The 25,593-nt window shown below is 45.5% G+C and overlaps 1 protein-coding gene and 1 long non-coding RNA gene across 3 annotated transcripts in view; one reads left to right on the top strand and one right to left on the bottom strand.

The window, feature by feature from the left end:
* The window catches only part of LOC122444681, a 29,145-nt gene extending 18,245 nt beyond the window's left edge, over positions 1-10,900 (top strand). The window contains exon 3 of the long non-coding RNA XR_006270335.1: positions 10,858-10,900. This is a non-coding gene — a long non-coding RNA (uncharacterized LOC122444681). The remainder of the gene's footprint in view (positions 1-10,857) is intronic.
* On the bottom strand, positions 12-23,697 carry NRROS (negative regulator of reactive oxygen species). Of its 2 annotated transcripts, none has more exons than XM_043473267.1 (3): positions 23,542-23,697; positions 5,154-5,274; positions 12-2,248 (listed from the first exon to the last, which is right to left on the bottom strand). In XM_043473267.1, exons 2-3 carry the CDS (start codon positions 5,259-5,261, stop codon positions 278-280), a joined length of 2,079 nt encoding a protein of 692 aa, XP_043329202.1. In that variant the 5' UTR covers positions 5,262-5,274; positions 23,542-23,697; the 3' UTR covers positions 12-277. The 2 variants fall into 2 exon arrangements, with proteins under 2 accessions (XP_043329202.1, XP_043329203.1); XM_043473268.1 differs by having other exon boundaries at positions 23,457-23,607.
* Between the last annotated feature and the right edge of the window lie 1,896 nt (positions 23,698-25,593).

Genomic DNA, 25,593 nt, shown 5'->3' with positions numbered 1-25,593 from the left:
CACAAGTTGAATTTGATTTTAAAAATATTTATAAGACACATTTTTTTATTTTCACAGACCGTCACTTAATAAATATTTCACCAAGATAGTTGAGAATATACCACAGTGAAGGAGGAAGAACCTGGGACAACTAACGGATGGAAACATTTTAGACTTTAATTTAAACCTCAGTTCATCAGATTTGTCTTCTGCATCAGATCTTGAAACTCAGCAGAGAAGGTGTCCTTACATGCACAGACCAAAGTTCTAACGCGGGCTTGTTAGAACGTAGTCGGGGTCAGTATATGGAGGACCAGTGGCAGCGGCTCTTGATGACCTGAAGCAGAGGCTTCCTGAACGTGAGGAAGGTGATGGTGCAGGCCACCAGCAGGGTGAGGCAGCTGGGAAGGATAAGCACGAGGTACAGCAGGCCCATGTCGACCCGCTCCCACTTACAGACCTGAGGAATGCCCGCAGGCAGCTCCGTCAGGCGAATGACCTTGGAGGAGAGGTTGCAAGTGACCATGGCCAAGTCGGCGACAATGTGCAGGCGCTGCAGGGCCCCCCAGTCCTCCACCCCACAGCAGTCATACGGATTCTGACTGAGGTAGACAGTCCGCAGGCTTCCTGCGAGCTGCTCAGACACCGCCCTCTGAGGAAGGGCCGTGAGCCAGTTCCTGCGGAGATCCAGGGTCTGCAAGGCCAGGCTGCCCCCGAACTTAGGGAAACTGGTCAAGGCATTTCCTGACAAGTCCAAGCTCCTCAGATTCTCAAATGCAGAGAAGTCCAACTCTGTGAAGCTGGAAGTGAGGCCCACGTTCCTGAGAGACAGGACCTGTAACGTGGGGGCAACATCCCAGAGAGGGGCAATGCTTCCATTCAGGACCCCCCAGTTTCCAGACAGGTCTAAGTGGGTGAGAGCGGTGCCCTGAAACGAGCAGTCTTGTAGTGCCCCCAGCCCACAGCCCTCCAGGGACAGGCTCTGCAAAGATGCCACGTTTCTGAAATCCACGCAGCCAGGGGTGCCCCTGGGGTCCAAGCCCGCGGGCGAGGGACAAAGTGAGATCTGGTTATGGCTCATGTCAACTGTAGCGAGGCTCCTGGCATTGGCAAAAAGGCCAGTGGGGACACCCAGGAGCTGGTTGGAGCTCAGGTTGAAGGACCGGAGGCTTCTCAGGCAGCCAGGGAGCCCCGGAGCCAAGTGCAGCTCGGACAGCTGGTTCTGACTCAAGTCCAACTCCACGAGTGCCCCTGGCGGCTCATGCTCCCGGATGTGGAGCTTCATCAGGCAGTTCTGCTTGAGGTTTAAGTGGGAGAGGGAAGGCATTTTCTTCAGGAAGCCTTCTGGCAGGTACTGGAACTGGTTCTGGCTCATATCCAGGAAGCGGAGACCGGAGAGGTCGCTGGACGCGAACTCCTCCCAGAGGTTGACGGTGGTGATGTTGGTCACGTTGCCATCCACCAGAAGGAACTGGGCCACCATCTCCTGCGGCGAGGAGGTGTTGTACAGGTCCTTGTAGAAGCCCATGCTGTTGTCCCGCAGAAGCAGCGTGTGCAGCTTGCTGCACTGGGGCAGGAGGGGGAAGAACAGCAGCTGATTGTGAGAGAGGTCCAGGGTCTCCAGCTCAAAGGCGGCCTCTCCCCCAGAAGCTAGGAACCACTCCAGGAGGTTGTAGCTGACATTGAGGGACTGCAGCTGGGTGAGGCCGAAATCCACAAGGCATGGGAGGTTGTTATAGGCCAGGTTGAGGTGTCTCAGCTCTGTCAGGCCATCAAAAGCACCACCCTCAATCTCAAAGATGTAGTTCCTCTGCAAGTCCAGCTCCCTGAGGTGGCCCAGGCCCTCAAAGATGGACTCATCAAGCCTCATGATGATGTTCCTCGCCAGGGACACGGACTCCAGTGAAGACAGGTTCTGGAGCATCAGAGCCGCCATGTCTTCCGTCAGGGAGTTCCCTGATAAGTCCAGCATGCGCAGAGCGCGCAGGCTGTGGAGGGCGGCCGCCGTCTCCTTGTAGTTCTCAGAGAGGGAGTTGTCAGGCAGCGACAGGCTGCGCAGGTGGGCCTGCTCCTGAAAGGCGACGTGGCCAATGCGCTCCAGGTAGCAGTCGTGCAGACTGAGGCTCTCCAGGAAAGGGTAACGCTGCAGTGAGTTGTTCCCCAGGGTCTTGAGAGGGTTGGCATCCAGGAGGAGCATCCGGGACGAGGGTGGGAGATCGCTGGGCACTGAAGCAAGGTTCCGCCCTCGACAGTCAGCCACTCCATCAAGCTAGGTCCAGAAACACACTGGTCAGGAGGGCAGGGGGCCTCTGAGGTGGGGGTGTATGTACAGAAATAGAGTTCACTCATCGAACTGCTCACTTAACACTCCAGGCCTCACTCAGAACACAGAGTGTTTGAGAAGATTGGAGCTCCTGTCCTCAAGTGCAGAGTGCTGACATTTGCTCTTACAGTTTGGTTTTAACTACAGAAAGGGACCGAGGATCAGGTCTCTACCTGAGTTTGAATCCCTCCTTTGCCCTTTGTTCCCTATGTGACCTTGAGCAAGTAATTTCGCTTAAATCTGGTATGTCTTTGGGAAAATGGAGATAAAGTTATTTAGCTCGGTTGGTAAAGAATCTGCCTGCAATGCAGGAGACCAGGGTTTGATCCCTGGGTCAGGAAGATCCCCTGGCGATGGAGACGGCAGCCCACTCCAGTATTCTTGTCTGGAAAATCCCATGGACAGAGGAGCCTGGTGGCCTACAGTCCATGGGGTCACAAGAATAGGACACTACTTAGCGATTAAATCACAGTACCTACTTCAGAGGACTGTAGTGATATTAGGCACAGAACCTGCCACATAAATGCTTAATAAATGTTAGCTAGGCCGATTATTAGCATGCTCTAATTAATTAACCTCCGGTTGTTGAGCATTTGAGTTATTTGTAATTTCCAAATGAACATTAGGATGAATTTGTCTAGTTCCTTCTATATCTCACACCCAAAAAGTCTCCAGAGTTTTGACTGGGATTGCATTATAATTACAGAGTAATCTGGGAGGAAACTGACATCTTTACAAAATTGAGTCTCCCCATGCAAAAAAAAGATGTATTTCTTTATTTGAGTAAGTGTTGGTTTCTCCCCCTGCGGGGACTAAAGAATATTGTGATTAGGGGCTTTCCTCAACTTCTGAGACCCTGTTTCACCAGAGTTACTGCAGTTGTGGGGGACCCATCTCTGCAATTCCTGCAGCCCCACTGACGTGTTGCAAAAAGACCACGTGGCCATCAGAGCCCAAGAAAGCTTCCTATGTCAACTTTGCGATAATGTCACATAGTTAATGCAAAGAGGGGCTTTGGAGGGTGCCTGCACTTTCAAACCCTCAACCTTAAATTCAAAAGAGCATAGGAAATCCATTCTTTGATCTCACTGGTAACCAAGTCCCTACCAGGCTGCAGGGGGTCAGGGAGGGAGTCTCCTGCTTTATTCCCTCCTCCTATGCCTGGTAACTCCTGAATTCGCTATTGTGATGTTGAACTTTCATTGCCTCTGTTAAGAGAATAATGGAAGTCTGTATAGCAGAGACTAACAACAACAACAGCAGCAGATAAAACACACAGCGCTTAGCACACATGAGGCACAGTTCTGAGTGCTTTACATACAGTAGCTCATTTAGTCATCACTGAAGTCCAGTGTTATGGTATTACTGGTTGATACTATTATTACCTACATGTCTTACAGATGAGGAAACTGAAGCACAGATTGGCTCAATGTCAGCAGTTAGTAAGTGGTGGGGCTAGGGTTTAAACCTGTTCTGACTCATAACCCCTACCCTCTGCGTGCGTGCGTGCTAAGCCGCTTCAGTCGTGTCTGACTCTTTGCAACCCTATGGACCGTAGACTGCCCGCTTTCTGGGTCTGTGGTATTCTTCAGGCAAGAATACTGGAGTGGGTTGCCATGCTCTCCTCCAGGGGATCCTCCAAACTCAGGGATCGAACCTGCATCTCTTACATCTCCTGCATTGTTCTTTTATCCGGGAGCCACCTGGGAAGCCCAGGGTTTAAACCTGGTCTGGCTCATTACCCCTACCCTCTACTGAAGTCTCTTTCAGCGTAGTGGTTAGAGGTTACTAAAAGTGGTTAAGAACCATGACCAGCTGGGTTTTTAAGATTCATCAGCTTGAAGAACACATTTTCCTAGGTGGCGCTAGCAGTAAAAGAATTTGCCTGCCAATGCAGGAAACATAAGAGATGCAGGTTGCATCCCTGGGTTGGGAAGATCCCCTGAAGGAGGGCACAGTAACCCACTCCAGTATTCTTGCCTAGAGAATCCCACGGACAGAGGAGCCTGGAGAACCATGGTCCATGGTGTTGCAAAGAGTTGGACACGACTAAAGCAACTTAGCATGCAGGCACACATTAATCCCGGGATCCAATTTGTCTTCCCAGTGCCTAGCACATAACGTGTGTGTGTGTGTGTGTGTGTTAGTTGCATAGTCATGTCCGACTCTTTGCAACCCCATAGACTGCAGCCTACCAGGCCCATGGCTCAAGGTATATTCATTAACTGTATGTTTCTCAAGCAGACTTTTGACACCACTGAGTTATAGGCAAAGGAGGAACTTTCTAGAGAGTGCTCAGTTGTTAGGATTCAAGTCTGTTTCCATATACAGGCTGAAAGCCCAGGAAAGGGTAAACCACAGAAGCTCAGGTATCTCTCCCCAGACTGTCTTAAGCCTGAGCGTGGGGGGATGTCGCTGTGCAAGGCAGCAGGGGCAGCATGCTCTTCAGCACAGCTGGTTAAGAATTTGCTACTGGCCCACACACAGGCTCTGAGGTAAGGCTTCTCCAAATTTAATATGCCCCACCCAGAGACTGATACCATTGGTGAAGCTCCATCATCCAGATTCTTAACAAGGTGTTTTTAAAGTTTCAGGTGGCTGTCCTTGGTCTGCCTCTGAGATCACCTGTCCTCAGTAGGTATCAGAAAGGTGGGGCAGGGCCTTTCCCAGGATCATCTTTACCTTTTATTAAAGAGAAATTTGCACATGGCATCGTGGTAAGAAGGTACAGAGTGATTCAGACTCATTCATCCCCTCCCATCCTTGATTGACAATCCATCAGCTTTCAAACTGGACCCAACCTTGGCAGGACAGGAGCAACAGACAACTCGGAGTACCCAGGAAAACTCACCAACTTGCAGCCCCCTTGCGAAGCTGCTGTGACCATTCCACTTCGGTGCCTCCATTCCACTGTCAAGAAGTGAAAACCCAGGCAGAGCCAGAGGGGCAGTAACTCCATCTCAAGTACAGCACTGTGGACAGAGGGCAAGGAAGGAGCTGGTAAGAGAAGGACATCCCAGAGGGCTGCTGTGCCCTCCTTGTAGAAAAAGCCAGTTCCCACTGTGTCCGCTCTTGGAGGCCCACAGCTATGGGGAGGTGGAAACCCACAGATTATTCAAATACCTCAAGTTAGCCAGCACATTTAACCTTTCACTGCAACTCTCAACAAGAATTCATTTTCATTTTGCCTCTACCATTTGGCGGGCAGGTGGCTGAACCTGAAACTCCCAAGAGTCCAGAAACAGAAGAGAGAAGCAAATGTTTTGAGGAACCATGCCTCAGGTCACCTAGAGTTTGCCATATCTTGTAGTTCTGTTGAAATGTTCCTCTCAAAGCTCAAATCTGCCTGATGCATCGCCTGAACTCAATAAATATTTGCTGAATAAATGAATGAAAGAATAGTGAACTGGGATTGAAACATTAACTGTAGCCTCTGGTCTCATAGAGTTACTAATTGTTGTGTTGACATGAGGCTTTTAGAAAGAGTAGATCTCATTGATTAACTCATTTGAATACAGACCTTTAAAAACAGGATTTTGGTATTTTCCCTGCATAAGGGAAAAGCCTGAGGGAAAAATGAAAAAAGCAATGTTCAAATATAACAAGGACTATGATGAAGTGTGGTTACTGGCTCTCTTACCCAGCCAGTGAGCACACAACAGAAGTCATGAGGAGGCATAAAATTATATACATACCAATAGAATTTAGATATGCAGATGACACAACCCTTATGGCAGAAAGTGAAGAAGAACTAAAGAGCCTCTTGATGAAAGTGAAAGAGGAGAGTGAAAAAGTTGGCTTAAAGCTCAACATTCAGAAAACTAAAATCATGGCATCCAGTCCCATCAGTTCATGGCAAATAGGTGGGGAAACAGTGGAAAGAGTGGCTGATTTTATTTTGGGGGGCTCCAAAATCACTGCAGATGGTGATTGTAGCCATGTAATTAAAAGACGCTTATTCCTTGGAAGGAAAGTTATGACCAACCTAGACAGCATATTAAAAAGCAGAGACATTACTTTGCCAACAAAGGTCCGTCTAGTCAAGGCTATGGTTTTTCCAGTGGTCATGTATGGATGTGAGAGTTGGACTATAAAGAAAACTGAGCGCTGAAGAATTGATGCTTTTGAACTGTGGTGTTGGAGAAGACTCTTGAGAGTCCCTTGGATACAAGGAGATCCAACCAGTCTATCCTAAAGGAAATCAGTCCTGGGTGTTCATTGGAAGGACTGATATTGAAGCTGAAACTCCAATAGTTTGGCCACCTGATGTGAAGAGCTAACTCATTTGAAAAGACCCTCATGTTAGGAAAGATTGAAGGCAGGAGGAGAAGGGGACGACAGAGGATGAGATGGTTGGATGGCAACACCGACTCAATGGACATGGGTTTGAGTAAACTCCAGGAGTTGGTGATGGACAGGGAGGCCTGGCGTGCTTTGGTTCATGGGGTCACAAAGAGTCGGACACGACTGAGCGACTGAACTGAACTGAACTGAATAGAATTTAGGCACAACGAGAAACCTTAATGGAAATGTAATATACCCTCCACCACTGCATTTTTACAGGGCCAAAGATGAAAAGGCCAAAGACAGTAAAAGGTTATTCAAGATCAACTTAGTTGCCAGGCTGGAAGTAGCCTGCAGACACCCCTCCCTGAGTTCCAGGATGAGTAACCAGGGTAATTTCTTACCCAGGAGGTGCTGTTGAGTTGACTGTCCTCTTTTTGGGAGAGTTTACAGTCGGGTGGCATCCCCTCCCAGCTCTGCATTCCTCACAATCAGAGGTAATTCCCTGGACCCAGCATTTCGCCTGCCCCATCCTTTCCTTGACATCTACCCAGGAAGGACCACAGGATCTGTTCTTGAGTCTCCTGGACCAGCAGTTCCAGTGCTACCATGAACCTCCTCCCCTATTCCATGGAACCCACAGACCTTTCTGCCTGACACATCTAGCCATCTTGGGCCCCTTCCTCTTTCCCTTTCTTCGAATAAGTTTACACATCTCTATGGCTAATTTTAACGTTCTGGTCAGATTTGAAGACTCACCAGTGAAAACAGACGTATAGAAAAGCTAAGTGAAACCAGGTAAGTCAGCTTTAACCTTCACTTCGGGTCAGGCCAGCTCCCCTTACCACAGAGGGAACCTCCAATTCAGAATTTATCCATATTTGCCAGACACTGGGAATCCCCTTCCCAGGCTCACCTTCCGCTTCTGCACTTGTGCGGGAATTATTACCTCATGGCATATGCAGGGCACAGATGGCAGAAACAAAGCCATATGGCTGCTCTCCTCAGTAAACTTCCAATACTCACACACACATGCACACAAGGTGGGATCACTGCCTACCTTGAGAGAAGGTTGCCAAACTTAGCAAATTACAAGATGCCATTTGAATGTCAGACACGCAACAAAAAGCTTTTAAAAAAATTTGCCAGCTTTAATGTTTCTTTTCTTTTCTTTCTTTCTTTTTCTTGGCTGTGCTGCATGGCTTGTGGGATCTTAGTTCCTTGACCCAGGAATTGAACCCACGCCTCAACAGTGAGAAGTGCTAAATCCTAACCACTGGACTGCCAGGGAATTCCCCAAACCACTTCTTAGCGTAAATATGTCTCATGCAATATTTGGGACATACTTATACTGAAAAAAAAAAAAAAGTCACTGACACTCAAATTTCACTGTATCCTCTATTTTACTGAGGAGAGGGAGGTGGGAACCATGGACTTCCTTCCTTCATCCCTCACCCTCTTTGTCAGGCTTGGGATGGTACATGCTGCTGTGACCTTCTAGAACTGTCAACCCTGTATACTGATATCGAGTTCAGATGTGTTCAGGGCGAGAGTACAGGAGTATAACTCTGCAGACAGGAATGCCAAATAGGCCTGGTGTCAGTTATGCCCAGACTGTAACTTTAATTTCTGGATCAACAAGAAAATTTTTGCAAATTTAAAGCATATCTTCTCCTAAACTCAGCCAACCAGCCCAGAAAGCCTCTTGCTGTACCCTCTGGGCACTCTATCTTTCATGAGGCAGCACAGGAAGATTATAGGATTTGGAACCAGATAGGCCAGGGTTTGAATTCTGGTTCCAGTATTTGTTATTTGTCCCTGAGCCATTCATATGAAGTCTCCAAAACTCAGCTAATCCTTCTATAACACAGAGATAATAATAACTACTCATAATTTTTATGAGAATCAAATAGTATATATGAAAGTACTTCAACTATGAAGATACTTAATAACACAATTATTATTTATGAGTTCTTAACACCTATGGGCTGGTTGAGTAGCTATTACTCCTATGTGTAATCTCCAAGGTAATTTAACAGCTACAGAAAAAGGGGAAAGAATGAATAATTTGGTTGGAAGAATGAATAAATCATTACATCAACTAAAAGTGTAAAAGTTATGTGCGAAGGTTGGATTACAAATTCTGCATTAATAAATTCCAGAACAAATTTATTTGAACAGAAACAAAAAAGGCTAATCCCAGTAACAGATGAGAGCTATCTGTCCTCGAAGCCACGGTTTACCCTCCCCGACTCAGCTCTGGTTCGCTGGGGGCTGACTTCTGAGGGCTCTGGATGTCAGCTGCTCTCCAGCCTGCCTGGTTACTGGGAGGTTAGTTGGAAGGTAGAAGGAAGAGAAAATCCATGGTATTTCTCTCCCGCCCTCTCTGCCTGGGACTGAGAAGTTCTTAAGCTTTTTCTGGTGACTTCCAGGCTCTGGTAATTTCCTTCCTGTATCCTCCCCTACCTAGGGAAGGTGGCAGCTTCCTGAGGTTGCTAATCTCTGGATTACTGTCTGTTCTCTGGTTGGCATCTCAGCCTCTTCCATCATGTGTATCCAATTTCCAGCATTAAATTTCTTCTGTTTTTAAATAATCTGTGTGTTTCTGTTTCCTGGTTGGAGCCTGACTAATACAGTGATGTAAGTGAGGATGGGCTTGGAACAATACTAAACAAAAAGGTATGCAATGACTCTGAAAAGCAATAAAAGGCTTTCAAAATAATAATCATTTAGATTGAAAAACACTCTTCCTGGAGCATGTAGCTGCAGAAGCCTTCCAAAGAGCCATGGCACAGTGAATTGTGTGTGCTCAATTGCGTCCGACTCCTTGCGACCCCATGAGCTGCAGTCAGACTCCTCTGTCTATGGGATTTCCCAGGCAAGAATACTGGAGCAGTTGCCATTTCCTACTGCCAGGGATCGTCCCCACTCACGGATCAAAACTGCATTCCGGATTCTTTACCACTGAGCCACCTGGAAAGCCCAAGGCACAGTGAAGAATACAAGATAAACAATTGGAATGCCAAATCTTCATTGGAAAACCCCATGAACCTTCCTCTGTGTGCACAGGACTGCCTCCCTCCACCCACACTTAAGTGAGGACCACTCAACAACATCTCCAACTGGATGAGAGCATCTATGCATAAGCATGCTTTTAAAAAAATAACCGTCCCACTTTATTCCTATCTGTCTGATAACTTCTGAAAAATACATCCATTTTCAAATCAAATGTTACTCATCTTAGATACATTTTTGGTGGAGAAAAAAGAAGTGAACGAAGAACAATTATGATGGAGGGTACACATGACATATGACATTAATAATTTAAATGAGGTAACCTGGAACCTCCCTTCATTATATTAAAGGGACTTGGATCAAGGGTGCCTATTTCATGGGCTTGAACTACAGTGGGAGCCATAGAGTAATACAAAAGAACTGCAAATCAACCCATGTTCCAAGTGGAGCCTGATAAGTACCATGTTTCCTCCTGGTCTGAGTGACCGCTGGGAAAGTATCCAATATAAGACCTGAGATCCTGACATGAGAAGCAGATGGCATTAACTGAATCTACTTGCACCTGTTCTTCTTAAACCAGATAATGAAGAGTTTTTTCCAAGTGTGGAAGCAGAAAATGCTAAATCCCATTTTTTTTTAATATAGTGTTGGCTCAGTCAGTAAAGAATCTGCCTGCAGTGTGGGTTCGATCCCTGGGTTGGGAAGACCCCCCCGGAGGAGGGCATAGCAACCCATTCCAGTATTCTTGCCTGGAGAATCCTTATGGACAGAGGAGCCTGGCGGGCTGCAGTCCATGGGGTCACAGATTGGACATGACTGAGCAACTAAACACACATGGAAGATTGTCGAGAGAAATAACAATAACAGATATTCAGATGACACCACCTTTACGGCAGAAAGCGAAGAGGAACTAAAGAGCTGCTTGATGAAGGTGAAAGAGAGTGAAAAAGCTGGCTTAAACTCAACATTCAAAAAACAAAGATCATGGCATCCGGTCCCATCACTTCATGGCAAATAGCAAAACAATGGAAACGGTGACAGACTTTATTTTCTTGGGTTCCAAAATCACTGTAGATGGTGACTACAGCCATGAAATTAAAAGACTCTTGCTCCTTGGAAGAAAAGCTATGACCAACCTAGACAGCATATTAAAAAGCAGAGACATTACTTTGCCAACAAAGCTCTATCTAAATAAAGCTATGGTTTTTCCAGTAGTCATGTATGGATGTGAGAGTTGGACCATAAAGAAAGCTGAGTGCCAAAGAATTGATGCTTTTGAACTGTGGTGTTGGAGAAGACTCTTGAGAGTCCCTTGGACTGCAAGGAGATTAAACCAATCAATCCTAAAAGAAATCAACCGTGAATAGTCATTGGAAGGACTGATGCTGAAGCTCCAATACTTTGGTCACCTGATACATTGGAAACAGCTGATTCATTGGAAACAACTCTGATGCTGGGAAAGACTGAAGGCAGAGGAAGGGGACAACAGAGGATGAAATGGTTGGATGGCATCACTGACTCAATGGACATGAGTTTGACCAAGCTCTGGGAGATGATGAAGGACAGGGAAGCCTGGTGAGCTGCAGTCTATGGGGTCACAAAGAGTCAGACATGACTGAGCGACTGAACAACAACAAATAAGTCCTATATTCATTTATTCAGCTAACGATTTCTCTAATCTATTATCTTTTATCCTGTCATAGTTATCATGGATATAACTAAAGTCAAAGACTGTAAATTTCTTATTAGTGAAAAGTTTTGAAGGGACAAGATGCCCTTGACCTAGATGTGGGCAGGAGACAAGATTCTATACTGTCTGTAACATGTCTGACTTGGAGATATTAAGATTATAAATCCTGCCTCATGTGTGAGGCCCTCCTAGTGTTGCATTTATATTTTTTCTCTATCTTCTATCTATTCTGTTTGTGTCATCACAAAATGTCCTTCCTGGTTCCTCTTTAAGAAGTCCTTGAAATATTAGGACCTCAAATGCTTAGTGGCATCCCTTATATAACCATTCATCTTGATACTATGTTTTCTAATCAGATATCATAAATACCTGTGATTCAACGCCACATTCATCCCTTGTCTATAAAGAATGTTCCTTTTTTAAGACAGAAAGACAACTGGTTTTTTGTCTGGTTTTTCTCTTTCCAGATCTGGTCATCATAAGCAAGTGGTGAAAATAAATTTATTTCATAAAACAACATGCACCAACACTGTATTCTGAAACAGGAGGACACTAACAATGGGGAGGAAGAATGTGTATCAGCTGCAAAAACTCCTGCTTTAGAAATTATGCTTGTTTGTTTTTTCTGTTTCTACAAAACAATAGGGAGAAGCTTCTGCTTCATTAAGCCAAGTGAGGTGAAAGGAGACTGACTGGATGACCCCATGGGCTGGGTGAAATGAGGGGAAGGGATGGGAACATTTACTCCTTTTGGAAGGAGTGGCTGGGTTGATCCTGCCAGCAGTGGCTGGGCTGTAAGCTGGGGCAGTGCTTCCTTATCCATCGTCATGACTACATCAGTACTGGGCTCAGGATTGCTTGGATGGAAGAAGACTGTCACATACAGGCCAAGGAGTGGTTCCTGTCCAGGAGACCTGGGTAATAACACTTTCTTTTGCAATGGACAGGGAAGAAAAGATAAGTGAAACCTTTTGACTGGTCTCTGCTTCTTGAAGCCCTGAAATTTCCATCTCTATCATCAAAAGAATCAAAATACAGGATGGCAGCAGTGTCCCTGTTTTTGTCAGGTCCTCTGACAAACACTAGAGAAGGAAATGACAATCCACTCCAGTATTCATGCTGGAAAATCCCAAGGACAAAGGAACCTGGTGGACTACAGCCCATAGGGTTGCAAAGAGTCAGACATAACTTAGCGACTAAACAGCTGACAAACACAAATGTACACTATTTTTTCTTCAGACGGATGTAGGTTTTCCTGTAGTAATAAAATACAAGGTCTCTTAAGGGTTTTTGATTCCAGCTAGCTTTCTGTTCCTATGTAATGTCTTAATCAGCAGATAGTAAAACACAGCCACCGGGTAAGGGCTGATCTATAGGTGTTTTTGTGCATATAAAGGGCTCCTCATACTCAAAGTTTGGGAATACTGAGGAATAACTCTGGGCTTCCCTAGTGGCTCAAGCAGCAAAGAATCCGCCTGCCAATGCAGAAGATGCAGGTTCAGTCCCTGGGCTGCAAAGATCCCCTGGAGAAGGGAATGGCTACCCACTCCAATATTCTTACCTGGAGAATCCCATGGACAGAGTATCCTGGTGGGCTACAGTCCATAAGGTCACAAAGAATCAGACAGGACTGAGTAAGTAACACACACACACACACACACACACACACACACACACACACACACACACACACACACACACACACACGGAGTAATTCTGACCCGGGCTTTGGGTTTACTTTGTTGGTGTTTTCTGTTTCATTTCACAAAGGATGCTGGATTTCTAGTATTCAGAGGCACCCTGAACATCACCTCCTCACTCCCTCACCTTCCCACCCTCTCCAGCTGCTGCTACTACTATTAGCAGCTGCCACCAGAGCTGGGACTGCAACCTCCTTGCTAAGGGCACTATTAGCAAGTGCTAAGAGTGTTACCCATACATTAGCATGTAATTGAGAATTTTCTCTGCAAAATAATCAGATAAGCTAAAAAAGGCTTTAAAGAAAGAGGTTTGTAGGTGAAAGTGGAGAACTCTCAGAGGTACTTGGTGTTAGAAGCAAATATTTATAGACTGGTTGGGGGTGGGGGACGAGGGGCAGACTCTCTAGAAGCAGAGTTGGCACAAGTGTGGGGTGTAAACGTATGACAGTGACATCCCAGAACACAAAAGCCACAGGTGCTAGGGAGAGGACTCCACAGCAAGGGAGTCCGCCTTTGTTTAAAAATAAAAGAGCAAATCCCACTTGGGATCCTGGGAGAAAGGGAAGGGCAGATGGTCACAGACCACAGATAATAGATAATGAAGAACAGAAACCCCAGTCTGTGACCACTTCAAATAATTCCTACTACCAAGAAGTATTTGAATGCCTCAGGCAAGCAGCTCTAGTCTCTGAGTCTCAGCAAAAAAAAAACAAAAAAAACCAAAAAAAAACTCAACTGTCTCCAGATGGTCATATTTAGCCTCATGGTCATATTAGTCTCATCTCCCCTGATGAGACCACCTGCATCCTGAGTCTCCAGGTGTCCTGCCTTCGGAAACAAAGTCCCACCTCAGTAGTACCCTTGCCAAAAATTGTTTGCCCTAAGCCCAGTCAAAATGAAACAATTAGAAAGATACAGACTGTAAGATGTCTCACAAGACAACTGGCTTTGACTCTTTAAAAAAAAGTCAGTTTTAAAAAACAAAGAAAGACAGGGGAGGGAAGAGGTCTGATTACAATTGACTAAGAAACAATACAGTCACATCTAATGCATGTAACTTGAGTGGATTTCGGATTTTAAAAAAAATCTCTAAAAGAAAAATTTGAGACAATTGGGGAACTTTATGTGTGTACTAAATGATGTCTTTTTAGATAGTATTATGTACAGATGATATTACCAGATTATTGCTAACTTTCTTAGGTACGATAATGATGCCATGGTTATGTACAAAAATGTCTTATTCTTAGAAAAGAATATTTGCTGTAATACTTGGGGGTGAAATTTCACAATGTCTGTAATTTATATAATCTTCCTTCAAATGGCTCAACAGAGAGAGAGAATTAAAGCAAATTACTACCAACTAGCAAATTTAGCGGAGAAGGCAACGGCAACCCACTCCAGTACTCTTGCCTGGAAAATCCCATGGACGGAGGAGCCTGGTAGGCTGCAGTCCATGGGGTCGCGAAGAGTTGGACACGACTGAAGCGACTCAGCAGCAGCAGCAGCAGCAAATTTAGCACTGTACTTTAACTTTCCTGTAAATTTCATAAGTTTCAAGCTTTTTTTTTAAAGAGAAAAATGAAATATAGGTGGGAGTTCCTAAAGGGAGTGCGATCATGGTAGTCTTTTGTCCCCAAATTTCCAGGAATGTACATTTTTCAAAAGTTCTCAGAAAGGTACTCAGGAAACATTTGTTAAGCTTAAAATGTGTTACACATAAACCTTTAAAATATCCTGAAAATTCTAATACTTTGACATTTCAATCAGAGCTTCCAGACAGCACCTCTCATACCTGAAAGGGGTAGAGCGGTTTTAGATCACGTGGTCTGACTGTGGTTCAAGAGACATGGTTGACGTACTACTGTAACTTCCAGTGTCCAGGTAAATAGCTCTGTCCACCGCAACCACAGTCCCTCTGGAGGGGCAGTCCTCAGAAGAAGCTTGTGAGCTCACCACTATCTGTACCTCCACCAAGCTGACAGGAAGTCCCTGACCCAGGGAGGTCAACCCTTACATGTGGCCAGCACCCATGAGTGATGTCAGTGCAGAGAGACAAGGGAGACAGTTAGGTAATTGGCAGTGAAATTGGAGCCAAGAGGCACAGAGAGAGAAGGTGGAATTGAATCTTGAGGGATTTGCCATGAGGAAGCAGTAGAAGCTAGATGACCAGGCACAGAAAGACCAGGACAGAAAAGAACGAGACAGTGAACGGAGAGCAGAGATCAGAGAAGACACTGGGAAGAAAAACAAGAGGATGAACTGCACAGGCTGAGAGACAGGGTGGAGAGAATGGCTCAAGGCTGCCTCTCTGGTTCCTGGTGTTTCTTGGAAATTGCTGGGTTCATTTCCAAGCTCCTTGGTGTTCCACGGTAGTACTTCACCATCATCACCATCTGCATAGGCTGGCCCACATATTGCATCATGGCAATGAAAAGAACCTAACTAAAACAGGACTTGTGCTCTTTAGTAAGCTTAAACAAAACTGAATGTAATGTTTCAAAAAAGCACAGTCAAGTGACTGAAGTCTGAATGCAAGAATGTATTTTTCAAAATGCATCCTACAGGCAAGAATCACAAGGGATGGTAAAACTAAACAGTGAAATTTTGTTGGGAAACAAGATATTAATTATAGTCTTAAAGTATCTTCTTATTTCATTACTTGTTAATGCAAAAGTAACAGCTTTATAGTGGAAAAATTGGCAAATGCCTCCTTAACCAAATAATCAAAATACTATATGGGCCTTACTGGGGTACTTGGTAAAATTTGAATACAGACAACATTTGAAATAATAGAATTATATCAATGTTAATTTACTGGGCTTCCCCTGTGGCTCAGCGGTAAAGAATCCACCCGCCAATGAAGGAAACGTGGGTTCGATCTCTGGGTCAGGAAGATCCCCTGGAGAAAGGAAATGGCAACCCATTTGAGTATTTTTGCCTAGGAAATCCCATGGTCTACCTGCGGTTGCACAAGAGCTGGACACAACTAAGCGACTACACAACAATGTCAATTTACCAAATTTTGATCACTGTCCTCTAGTTATGTAAGTCTATCCTTGTTCTTAGAAAATATATAATGAATTATTTAGAAGTAAAGAGCATGATGTCTGCAACATTACTAATGTTCCAATTTCTCCTCATTCTCACTAACACTGGTCATTTCTGTCATTTTTATTATAGACATCCTAGCATGTGAAGTATATCTCTTTGTTGCCGTGATTTGCATTTCCCTGATGACGAATAATGTTGAGCATTTGTCATGTGTTTACTGACCATTTCTATGTCTTCTTTGGAGAAATATCCAAAATGTGGACCTTTACATCCAAAGATTTTTAAATTTTGATCTTGGAACTACATGTAAAAGAAAATGCAGAATAGTTATAAAAGTAAAGGCCCAGTTGTATCTTTGATCAAATTAACTCATTCCCATATTTTGCAAAGAATATTGACTCATTAAAAAAGAACATGCAAATTGAGGATTGGAGCAAAAGAGCCTTCAGAATTGAGATGTGTGAATTCAGACCTCATGATTTGTTTCTCTGGCTTCCTCTCTTAATAATGAATTTGTTAACAGAAACTTATGGTTACCATTAGGGGACAGATGGAACAGGTTCAAAGCCTGGCTCTCATCTTGGGTACATCAATTTCTTGGCCTCAATATTCTTCCAGTAAAATGGGAATGGCTGTGCTGCAAGGTTATTACTGTATTAAGACAACTTTTATAACAAAGTTGAAAAAATAGTTTTTGTCATCCTTAAGTATCCTCATTCCCAGGAGGCTGTCCACCTGCCTGGGCTTAAACACAACCAGGGGGCAGCTCCCTGTTTTGTGAGCAGCTGATTGTACTATTGGGGCCCTTTGCACTTGCTTCTGGGACCTGGATCCCACTCTGAGCCTGGACAAATAAGTGAGGAGTTGCATCATTTGAGTTTAGTCACTGACCACACTTTTGAGGAGAACTGTAGCTTTCTGAAGAGACTACCCACCAGTCTGCAGGAGGTGAGAACACACAGACCAGAAAGATGAAATGATACGGACAAGGTACCTCAGGGAACACAGAGCAGTGGTTTCCAAGCACTGGTTGAAAATTCAGATCTCTTTTTCCTACTTGGAGGCTAGCATCCCTGGTCAGCCAGCTTCCACAGAGGCTCCTGTGAGAAGAATCTCTGTCTGGGAAGGGCTCCCTCCACCTAGAGGGAGGTTGGAGGCCACAGAGGCTCTTCTTCCTTTGGGCTCTTCCTATGGCAATCCCAGGCAGCCAGGGTGTGGAGAGTGCGGACTTCCATCTCCTCAGGTCTACAAATGAGTCAACCAGCTTCCCTGTGTGGTCAGGGTCAGCCTTTGGAACCAACGGAAGTCAGCGTGCTCCATCCCGTCCCATAGCCACAGGCTGCATCTGGCCACAGGTCTCAAAAAATGCAAATCTGCTCCTCCTGGGGAGCTGGTGGTATCACCTTTGTGTAGAGAGACCCACACTCACTCTCTGATAGGCATCTAACCAATAATGTATTTATTTCAAACTTGTCACTTCCGTTCAGTATCACAGGTTTGTTCTCTCTGATCACCTCACTCTTGTGGTGGCTCTGGTTGACAATAATAGCTGCCTTGCTGACCTCACAGGGTTTTGTCAAGACTGAATGAGAGAGTGTGTGTGTGTGACAAGGCTTTGTCAATAAGGAAATGTTGTGGACTTCACTAACAAGGTAGTGTCAGGTTAAAGGGAAGGCAGAGTTCCTCTATACAAACAGGGAGCTGGTGTTAAATAACATAGAGGGGCTGCAAATTCCCTGTGAGCTGCAGGGTATGGGCCTTGGGACATTCAGGGGAGACATCACTCAGAGTCTGTGGGAGATTATGCACGGAAGGGGTTACAGGTGATAACTGAGGCTTACTGCTCAAAGTGGAAATATATCACTCCCACTCAACCACTGACCTTAGTTCCCCTGAGAAAGAGCACACCTCAGGAATAAAATGATATGGATTCCTGATAACTGACCAGCTCAATGGGATAGTATTCAAGCTCCCAGAGCGCCTTCCAGGCTATTAGCTGTAATAACTAATGCTTATGGAGTGCTCGCCTTAGAATGAGTACTCTACATAAAATAATCTTCAGAAAATCCTAGCAAGTAAATGTTCTCTTCCTCACTTTAGACTTGGTAAACTGAGGCTCTCATAGGTTTGGGACAGCTACAGAATGTCAGAGCTGCAATTCAAACTTAGTCTGTGAGTCCAGCAAAACTCAGTGTCAATGCCACAAGCCCCAGCCATCCTGGAATATCCTTGACTAACTTACACACTGTTTCCTCTGTGGGAAAGGCCCTTTTTCAGGTCTTCTCCAACTGCTGAACTCCTATTCATTCTTCAGGGACCAATATAGGTGTCACCTCCTCATTATATCCTAACAGTTCAGATGCATAATGATCTGATAATTAATACTATATTATATAATCCAATAATATGATACTATATTATAGTTATAACTCCTATGGAAGTTTTAAATTATTTGGTTTTTATATTTATGAAAAGGAATGTGGGCAGTTATTAAATATTAATAGTAATTTCTCCAAATTTTCATTATGAAAAATCTTAACATGGAGCAAACTTGAAAAAACTTTAACAGTGATCACTGGTATACCCACCACCTATATTCTAATACTAACATTTTACTATACTTGCTTTTGCCCTGGAGGAGGAAATGACAACCCACTCCAGTATTTCTGCTTGGAGAATCCCATGGACATCATCCCAAAGTGAAATTCTGTCCCATCAAACAATAGCTCCCCCTTCTTCCCTCTCCTCAGCCCATGGTAACCACTATTTTTTCTCTATACATTTGCCTATTCCAGGTACCTTATATAAGTAGAATCATATATTATTAATGTTTGTCCTTTTCTGCCTGAATTATTTCATTTAGGATAATAGTTTCAAGGTCCCTTCATGTTATAGCCTACATCAGAAATTCATTCCTTTTTGTGACTGAATAATACATAGACTGCATTTTGTTCCCCCCATTAATCCATCAATGGACATTTGGGTTGTTTCTTCCTTTTGGCAATTGTGAATAATGCTGTTGTGAACATTAATGCACAAGTATCTATAGTAGAGTCATTGTTTATTATTTCCATCTTACAAATAAGAAATCTAAGGTTCAAAAGGGCTTCCCTGGTGGCTCAGCTGGTGAAGAATCCACCTACAATGCAGGAGACCTGGGTTTGATCCCTGGGTTGGGAAGATCCCCTGGAGAAGGGAACAGCTACCCAGCATAGTATTCTGGCCTGGAGAATTCCATAGACTGTATAGTCCATGGGGGTCGCAAAGAGTCAGACACAACTGAATGACTTTCACTCTCAAGATTCAAAAAGGCCAAAGTGAATTGCTTAAGTCTCATAGCTTGTAGACAGTGAAGCCAAAACTAGAGGTGAGTACTTCCCTGGCAGCCCAGTGGTTAAGACTCTGAGCTCCCAAAGTAGGGGACACAGGTTCCATCCCTGGTAGGGCAACTGAGATCCTACAAGCTGCTTGGCACAGCCAAAAAACAAAACCAAATCAGAGCTGAGTTCTGGCCCAGATAGGAGGTGCTGGATGTGCACCTGTTTGGGAAGGATATATATTGTGGGAATGTTCAGCTGGGTTGTACAGATAAGTATTTATTGGTAAATAGATATCCCATGAGCCCCCGCCCTAGCTTCCTGGCTGCCCTCTTGGAAATCCCAGCCCCCTTTCCCCCATGATCCAGCAACCAAGGAGATAACATCTGACCTGGGGTTGGGGAAGTCCCAGGATCCTGCCTCTAAGGACAATATCCATTCTACTTGGTTAGTGCCTGAACCTATGGTGTTTGATATTCTGAATAGTACTCTTGAGTGTTCGTGTAGTCAAGGTCTTCTCTGCGGATGAGGTGCCTTGTCAATGCCATGGTGTGTACCTATGACAAAGATGAGAGCCTCTGGAGGTTCTGCAAAAAAGAGCCATAGAAAATCTAGAAGAAACTGAGGATTTAGAAGGAAATAAGAAGACACTAATATTAGCAAAAATTTGGTCAGTTTAGGGACCCAAGGATGGAGAAGGAAATGGCAACCCACTCCAGTATTCTTGCCTGGAGAATCCCAGGGACAGAGGAACTTGGTGGGCTGCTGTCTATGGGATCACAGAGTCGAACACAACTGAAGTGACTTAGCAGCAGCAGCAGGGACCCAAGGAAGGGCGCAAGAACCTAGAAAAAGAAAGGTCATAGAGAGAGCCCCATGAGGAAGACTCAGGGTGTCAGGCTGAGCAGTGACGGGGAGACCATCAACATGTCGGAAGGTGAAGGAGGTGGCCCAGGGCCAGGCATGGAGAGACTCACTTTCCCTGACCCTGCAGGCTGAGGGAGGGAGCTCAGCCTTGGCATTTGGTGGGACCACTGAGGGGAGACACAGGAAAGGCAGAAGAGACCTGAGGGATCATGGCCGGGCCAAACAAAGAGTGAAATAGGGACAACCAAGAGGAGCCAGTGTCCAGCCAGGCTAAAAGATAACAACATGAGGTTATGGGAGAGTGTTATATGCACCCAAGGTGATCCCCTGCAGGGCACTGTGGGTGCTGGGCTGTCTCAGACACCCAGGTCCTGCTTGAGAGAGCCAGGGTGGGAAAACAGAGCCCCAAGGGTTACCTTGTGAAGAAAAATCCCCTCCCTATCCTTTTCTTTCTTGGAAGGGACAACAGAAAGATCTTGGGGTACAGAGCACAGCATCTGACCATGGTGACCTTGTGGGTTAAGGCTGGAGGTGGGGAGTCCCTGGGTCTTTAGAGGGCTTTGTGGCCATGTTTAGCCATCACTGGCACCAGTACTGGTCTTCATGCCCACCTTGCTGGTGAGACGCACTCCAAGGTTCCACTTCCTCCTTTACGCCCTTTGCTCAGTCTAAAATCACTCATGCATTAAAATGAGAAGACACGTGTGGTTTGGTCTCAGCCCCTGACTCCATTCACTCTGGAAACCAGTTGGTTTTGTCTACCCACATTCATTTCTCCTTCTGGTAACAGCTCTTCAATTCCCCTTTGAGGAAATCACCTCTTGTTTTCTTTCTTGCTTTTATTTTTAAAAATGTTTTATTTGTGGTAAAATACACTAACATAAAATTTACCACCTGAACCATTTTTAAGTGCAGAAATTTTTAGTGTTAGGTACATTTACATTGTTGTGCAACCAACCCCTCCCTTTCTTAAAAATCTGTGTTCTTTTGCGTCTGGCCTCAACTCAAGGCTCCAAAGTGAGGACTATGAACAAAGGTGGGTCCATCAGAGCTGCCTAATTCCTAACCACAGTGATTGGTTTATAAAAGGTACAACACAGATGCCAAGCCCAAGAGTATCAAAGATTTGTGCTAGTACTACTAGAAAAGAGGCTTTATCTTCCTACTTCAGATGCCAAACTGATAGGAATTAAGCTTAAAGCTTCAGGCAGCCATCTTTGCCAACAACTCTAGAATCTGCCTAATAATGAAGCCTACACAGAGGAAAGCAAAGCTGAAGAATGGAGATAGATGGATTCCTGGCGCTGTTTGAGCACCCAGATCCAGCCATGCCTGAAGCTATTCCCCATAGACTTTTTCATTATTGGAAACAATAAATCTTCTTTTTTTTTTTTTTTTGGCTGAAACCAAGCTCAGTTGGGTTTTTGTCAATTGCAACTAAACAACCCCTAAAGTCAAGTTGACGGTTACTCATGAGCCGTGATAAAATCAGTGTCCTTTTACCCTCTTCTCACTTCTCTGAGCTTTCAGAGATCATCACCTAACCTAGTCTAGAATCTCCCACATATTAAACATATGACATTTATTACACTTATTTGATGACGAGGTTGAGAAGAAGAAGAATGCGGGAGGGAGAATGAGTGTAACAAGGAAAAATATTTGTCACTAATGTGCAGATACATCAGTGAGCATCCCTGAGCATATAAGCATGTTCCAAGAAAGATAATGTTTTTTAATCTTGGGTGAAAACCCACCCTCCCCTAGTGTATATGGTTACAGTGTGGATCTGAGCACAATGTGAGGTACACCTAGTGTTCCATCCAAGAGTCTAGCTCACACTTGGTGATGTGGATGCACACTACAGCCAGAACACAGATTACAATCAGTACTGGCATCACTTTTTTGAAAGAATCATAAAGACTAGAGACAGACAGGTCAACATATTCCTAACACAGGCCCCAAGACAATTACCAGGAGCCTTCCTCTTTTGGATGATGGGTTTAAGGATGCTATGGGATCGGGTTCACATGGGTTTTCAAGAACTTCCCATGAGTGCACCCATTAGATAAGATCACCTTCTTTGTGAAAGAGGTTTTGGGTTTTGTTAAACCTAAACACAAGAGTTGAGGTCCCCCACGTCACAATTCTATAATCCCCTCTAGGAACTCTCAGACATACATGTACAAACCTATGTGGTATGTGAGGAAAATTAAGCCTCAGGGCTATACAACCCAGTAAACCATCAACAACCACAGAAAGAGTCGATACAGCCAGTAGGTGAAGGGGGCACAGAAGGCCCCAGTTCAAGGCCAACTCTATGAACTGGATGATTCTGCCATTCAGATTGCTAATAGGTTTTACCCAGCATGGAAGAAACCTCCACTGGAGTCCCTTCACCACCACCCCCCACCCCAATCCCCTCGGGAATTACACCACCCTAAACCAGCCCTATCCAGGGGTTCCATCCCTGGGACCCTACCTCAGCCTTCTGCAATCCCAGCCACCCTGGGCACATGGTCACCTCCCCTCAGGGGTGCAGTGAACTGGCAGCCATTCTCAGGGCAGCCTGCAGCCCACTCAGTGGCTCCCTGCTTCTGTCAGTTCCTAAGGGCTGGGGGATATATGCTGACCCTTCCAGAATCCAGGCCACCTGGACACGACCAGAGGGCTACAGAAGAGCACTGGACACCGGGGTCAGAGAGGCCTGGAGTTGAGTCTCTGGGCTGTGGGAATCTCCCATGGACACACACACTCGGGTGGGGAAAGGGTTTTGCCTGTCTTCACAGCTCCATCCCCACCCAACACCTTGAACTCCAACTAGCCGGCACGTGGAAGATATCCTTAAGTACGTTGTTGTTCTCCCGGTCTTCATCTATGAAATCGTGGTTCTCAGTCCACGTTGTGGGACAGGAAAGGCAGGCTCAGTGTTCACAGCCTAGGCTCATTACATCCAGTCACCCAGCCCCAGGAGAGAGCATTATTGTCCCCATTTGGCAGATGAAGACACTGAGGCTCAGGAATTCTCCCCATAGAGCCATGGGGTCTGACTCCGAAGCCCTTGCTGTTTCCACCACACCATGCCACCCCTAAGAAGGTATTCTCCCAAAGAAGGTATTTCCACCTCCACCCAGAGCCGCAGCCCCCAAACAGAACTGGTGGAGCTTGGATGCAGCAAGCCACAACTTCCCTGTCAGCCCCCCACTGCGGGCCACGGACGCTTGACCTCCTACCTCCCAACCTGGTCCGAGCCTCCCGCCTCCGGAGGGGCGGCGGCCGCCCGCCCGGTGGGGAGACCGCCCCGCAGGAAATACTCACGGCTCCCGCAGGCCCAGGCGGCTCCGCGGGGCGCATCCTCTCCCGGGACTCCGGCCTCCTCCTCGACAGCAGCCGAACGCGGGGCTGAGCTGCCTCCTCTCTCTGGGGCATCAGATTATTTTAGCACTTGCGGAAGGAACTGACGGAAACTGAAGTCACATGGAGAACGAGCCGCTCAGCAACTCAGCACTCGCAGAGAGCAGGCATTTTAGAGGGAACTGCCGCCGCAGGGGAGGCGGGGGGAGGGTGCCGAGGGGGATGGGAAAGCGCGAGGGCGGGCAGGAGGGCGGGAGGCTGTGGCCCTCGGACTACCTGCTGGATTAGTCGAGAAGGTAAGGTATTTGTGTGGTCTCCCAATTGTGCTAACCGAGGCTCCTCGGGCTTTCTTACCTTCGAGATTTTGAGGGGGTGGGAGCTGGGGGCCCCTGCCTACAAGCTCTGCTGACCCAGAAACTCTTCTTCAAGGTTATATCCAAGGGTCAAGCTAGGGCAGATTTTGGGAATGGGTAGGATACATGTTTCCCAAGTGGGAGAGAATCATCCACCCAGGTCATCTTTACTTGACTACAGCATATCAAAAAAAAAGAAAGAAAGAAAGAAAATGAAATGGAAATTGCTTTGTGGAAGACTGTCAGGGTGCCCTGAACTTCTTGGACGAATTTTTTTGTGCCCGATGTGTACAAAATTGCCAAGAATTCAAAAGAATAATTGAATTCGTAACAGTCACCATCAAAGGGGTGTGCCAGGCACTATGCTAAGACCTTCCTATGCATTATCTCCTGTTCTCCAAAAGCTTACCATCTAGTGGAGAAGGCAAAATATTTATAGTGTCTGTTGCATGCGGAATGAGTAATGCAAAGAAGCATACTTGGGGAGTTAAAGCCAGGATCTCCAATTCTGCTCTTTCCTATCAGATCTGGAGTGTAGAAACGTCCTTGAGGGCTGGCTTCCATCTCCTGTAGCCTGCGGATTTGTGATTCTGTATTGCAGTTGTCATCGTGCCCATCCTTAGAGAACAGAAGCAAGTCCTTCCTGCCCCAAACATCCAGTAAATAAATTGGCTCTGCTCCCTAAAATGTTCATTTGTGATGGTCATAAATGATAACACCAGTGAAAAAAACTGAATAGTCGAACTGTCACTAAGGTTGTCTGTTAGGCATTTTTCTTCTCATGGTATACCCATTTTCTACTCCCATATCTTTCGTGTCTACCAATCTGTTGATTATTCCCAAATCGTAATTCCTAGCCCCAACATTCTCTCCTAGGAGACAAGCAGCATGGTTCTCTCAGATATGTTCTCAGACATGTTTTTTAACTGTCTATTGGTCCATGTCCCAGAGTGGCTGAAACACAATGTGCCCGAAAGTGAACTCATCCTTTGGCCTAGCTGGTTTCCCTCCCTGTTTGGCTGTCCCTGTTTATGGCATGCCTCCAGCCCTAGCAGGCTCCACCCCCTCATATTCAATCGGTCACTCATCCCCACTGAATCTAACTCAAAAATGTTTCTTGAATCCAAACCTAACAGTGCCCTGGGTCTAGACCTCTTTAATTCATGTCTGCGTCATTTCAGTAGCTTCTTAAACTGGGATCCCTGCCTCCAAAGTAGATTCCACCCAGAAGCTACGGGCATCCCTCTAAAATATATATTGGGTCATCTCACTCCCTGCTTACAGCCCTTTCATGGCTTGCCATTGCCTCTTACCTGGAACAGCAGCTTAAAACCAGGTTCAGTATGTTCAGGGTTCCTAAGGACTGTCTGAGAGGATTTTGGGCACTCCATCCCCTCCCTATCTGCAGCAATTCCACTTTTAAATATTTCATACATTGAGGTTCTCGAGAATTTCTTTTGAGAAAGGCAGCTGCTACCCCTCAAAAGAACTTAGAAAACCAACGATCCTGATGGATGTGTGGAGACAAGCCAGTTTGTTGCCAGATAACACCACAGCTCTCCCTCTAATTTAGCTGCAAGCTGGCTCAGCAGGAAGTCCTATAAGACTTCCAACCAAAACCAATGCTGATGTGCAGCTGGAAATGAACATTTTTCATACTAGC

The sequence above is a fragment of the Cervus canadensis genome, chromosome 7, assembly GCF_019320065.1.
Source record: "Cervus canadensis isolate Bull #8, Minnesota chromosome 7, ASM1932006v1, whole genome shotgun sequence".
In the NCBI taxonomy this organism is placed as follows: Eukaryota; Metazoa; Chordata; class Mammalia; order Artiodactyla; family Cervidae; genus Cervus; species Cervus canadensis.
This window is presented reverse-complemented; position numbering and strand designations above follow the sequence as displayed.

What these genes read in the sequence shown, in the direction of transcription:
- NRROS (XM_043473267.1), bottom strand. Translation starts at nt 5,261, where the DNA reads ATGGAGTTACTGCCCCTCTGGCTCTGCCTGGGTTTTCACTTCTTGACA. An exon ending in CGCAAGGGGGCTGCAAGTTG is followed by an intron (nt 2,249 to 5,153) that starts GTGAGTTTTCCT and finishes TTCTGGACCTAG; the next exon opens with CTTGATGGAGTGGCTGACTG.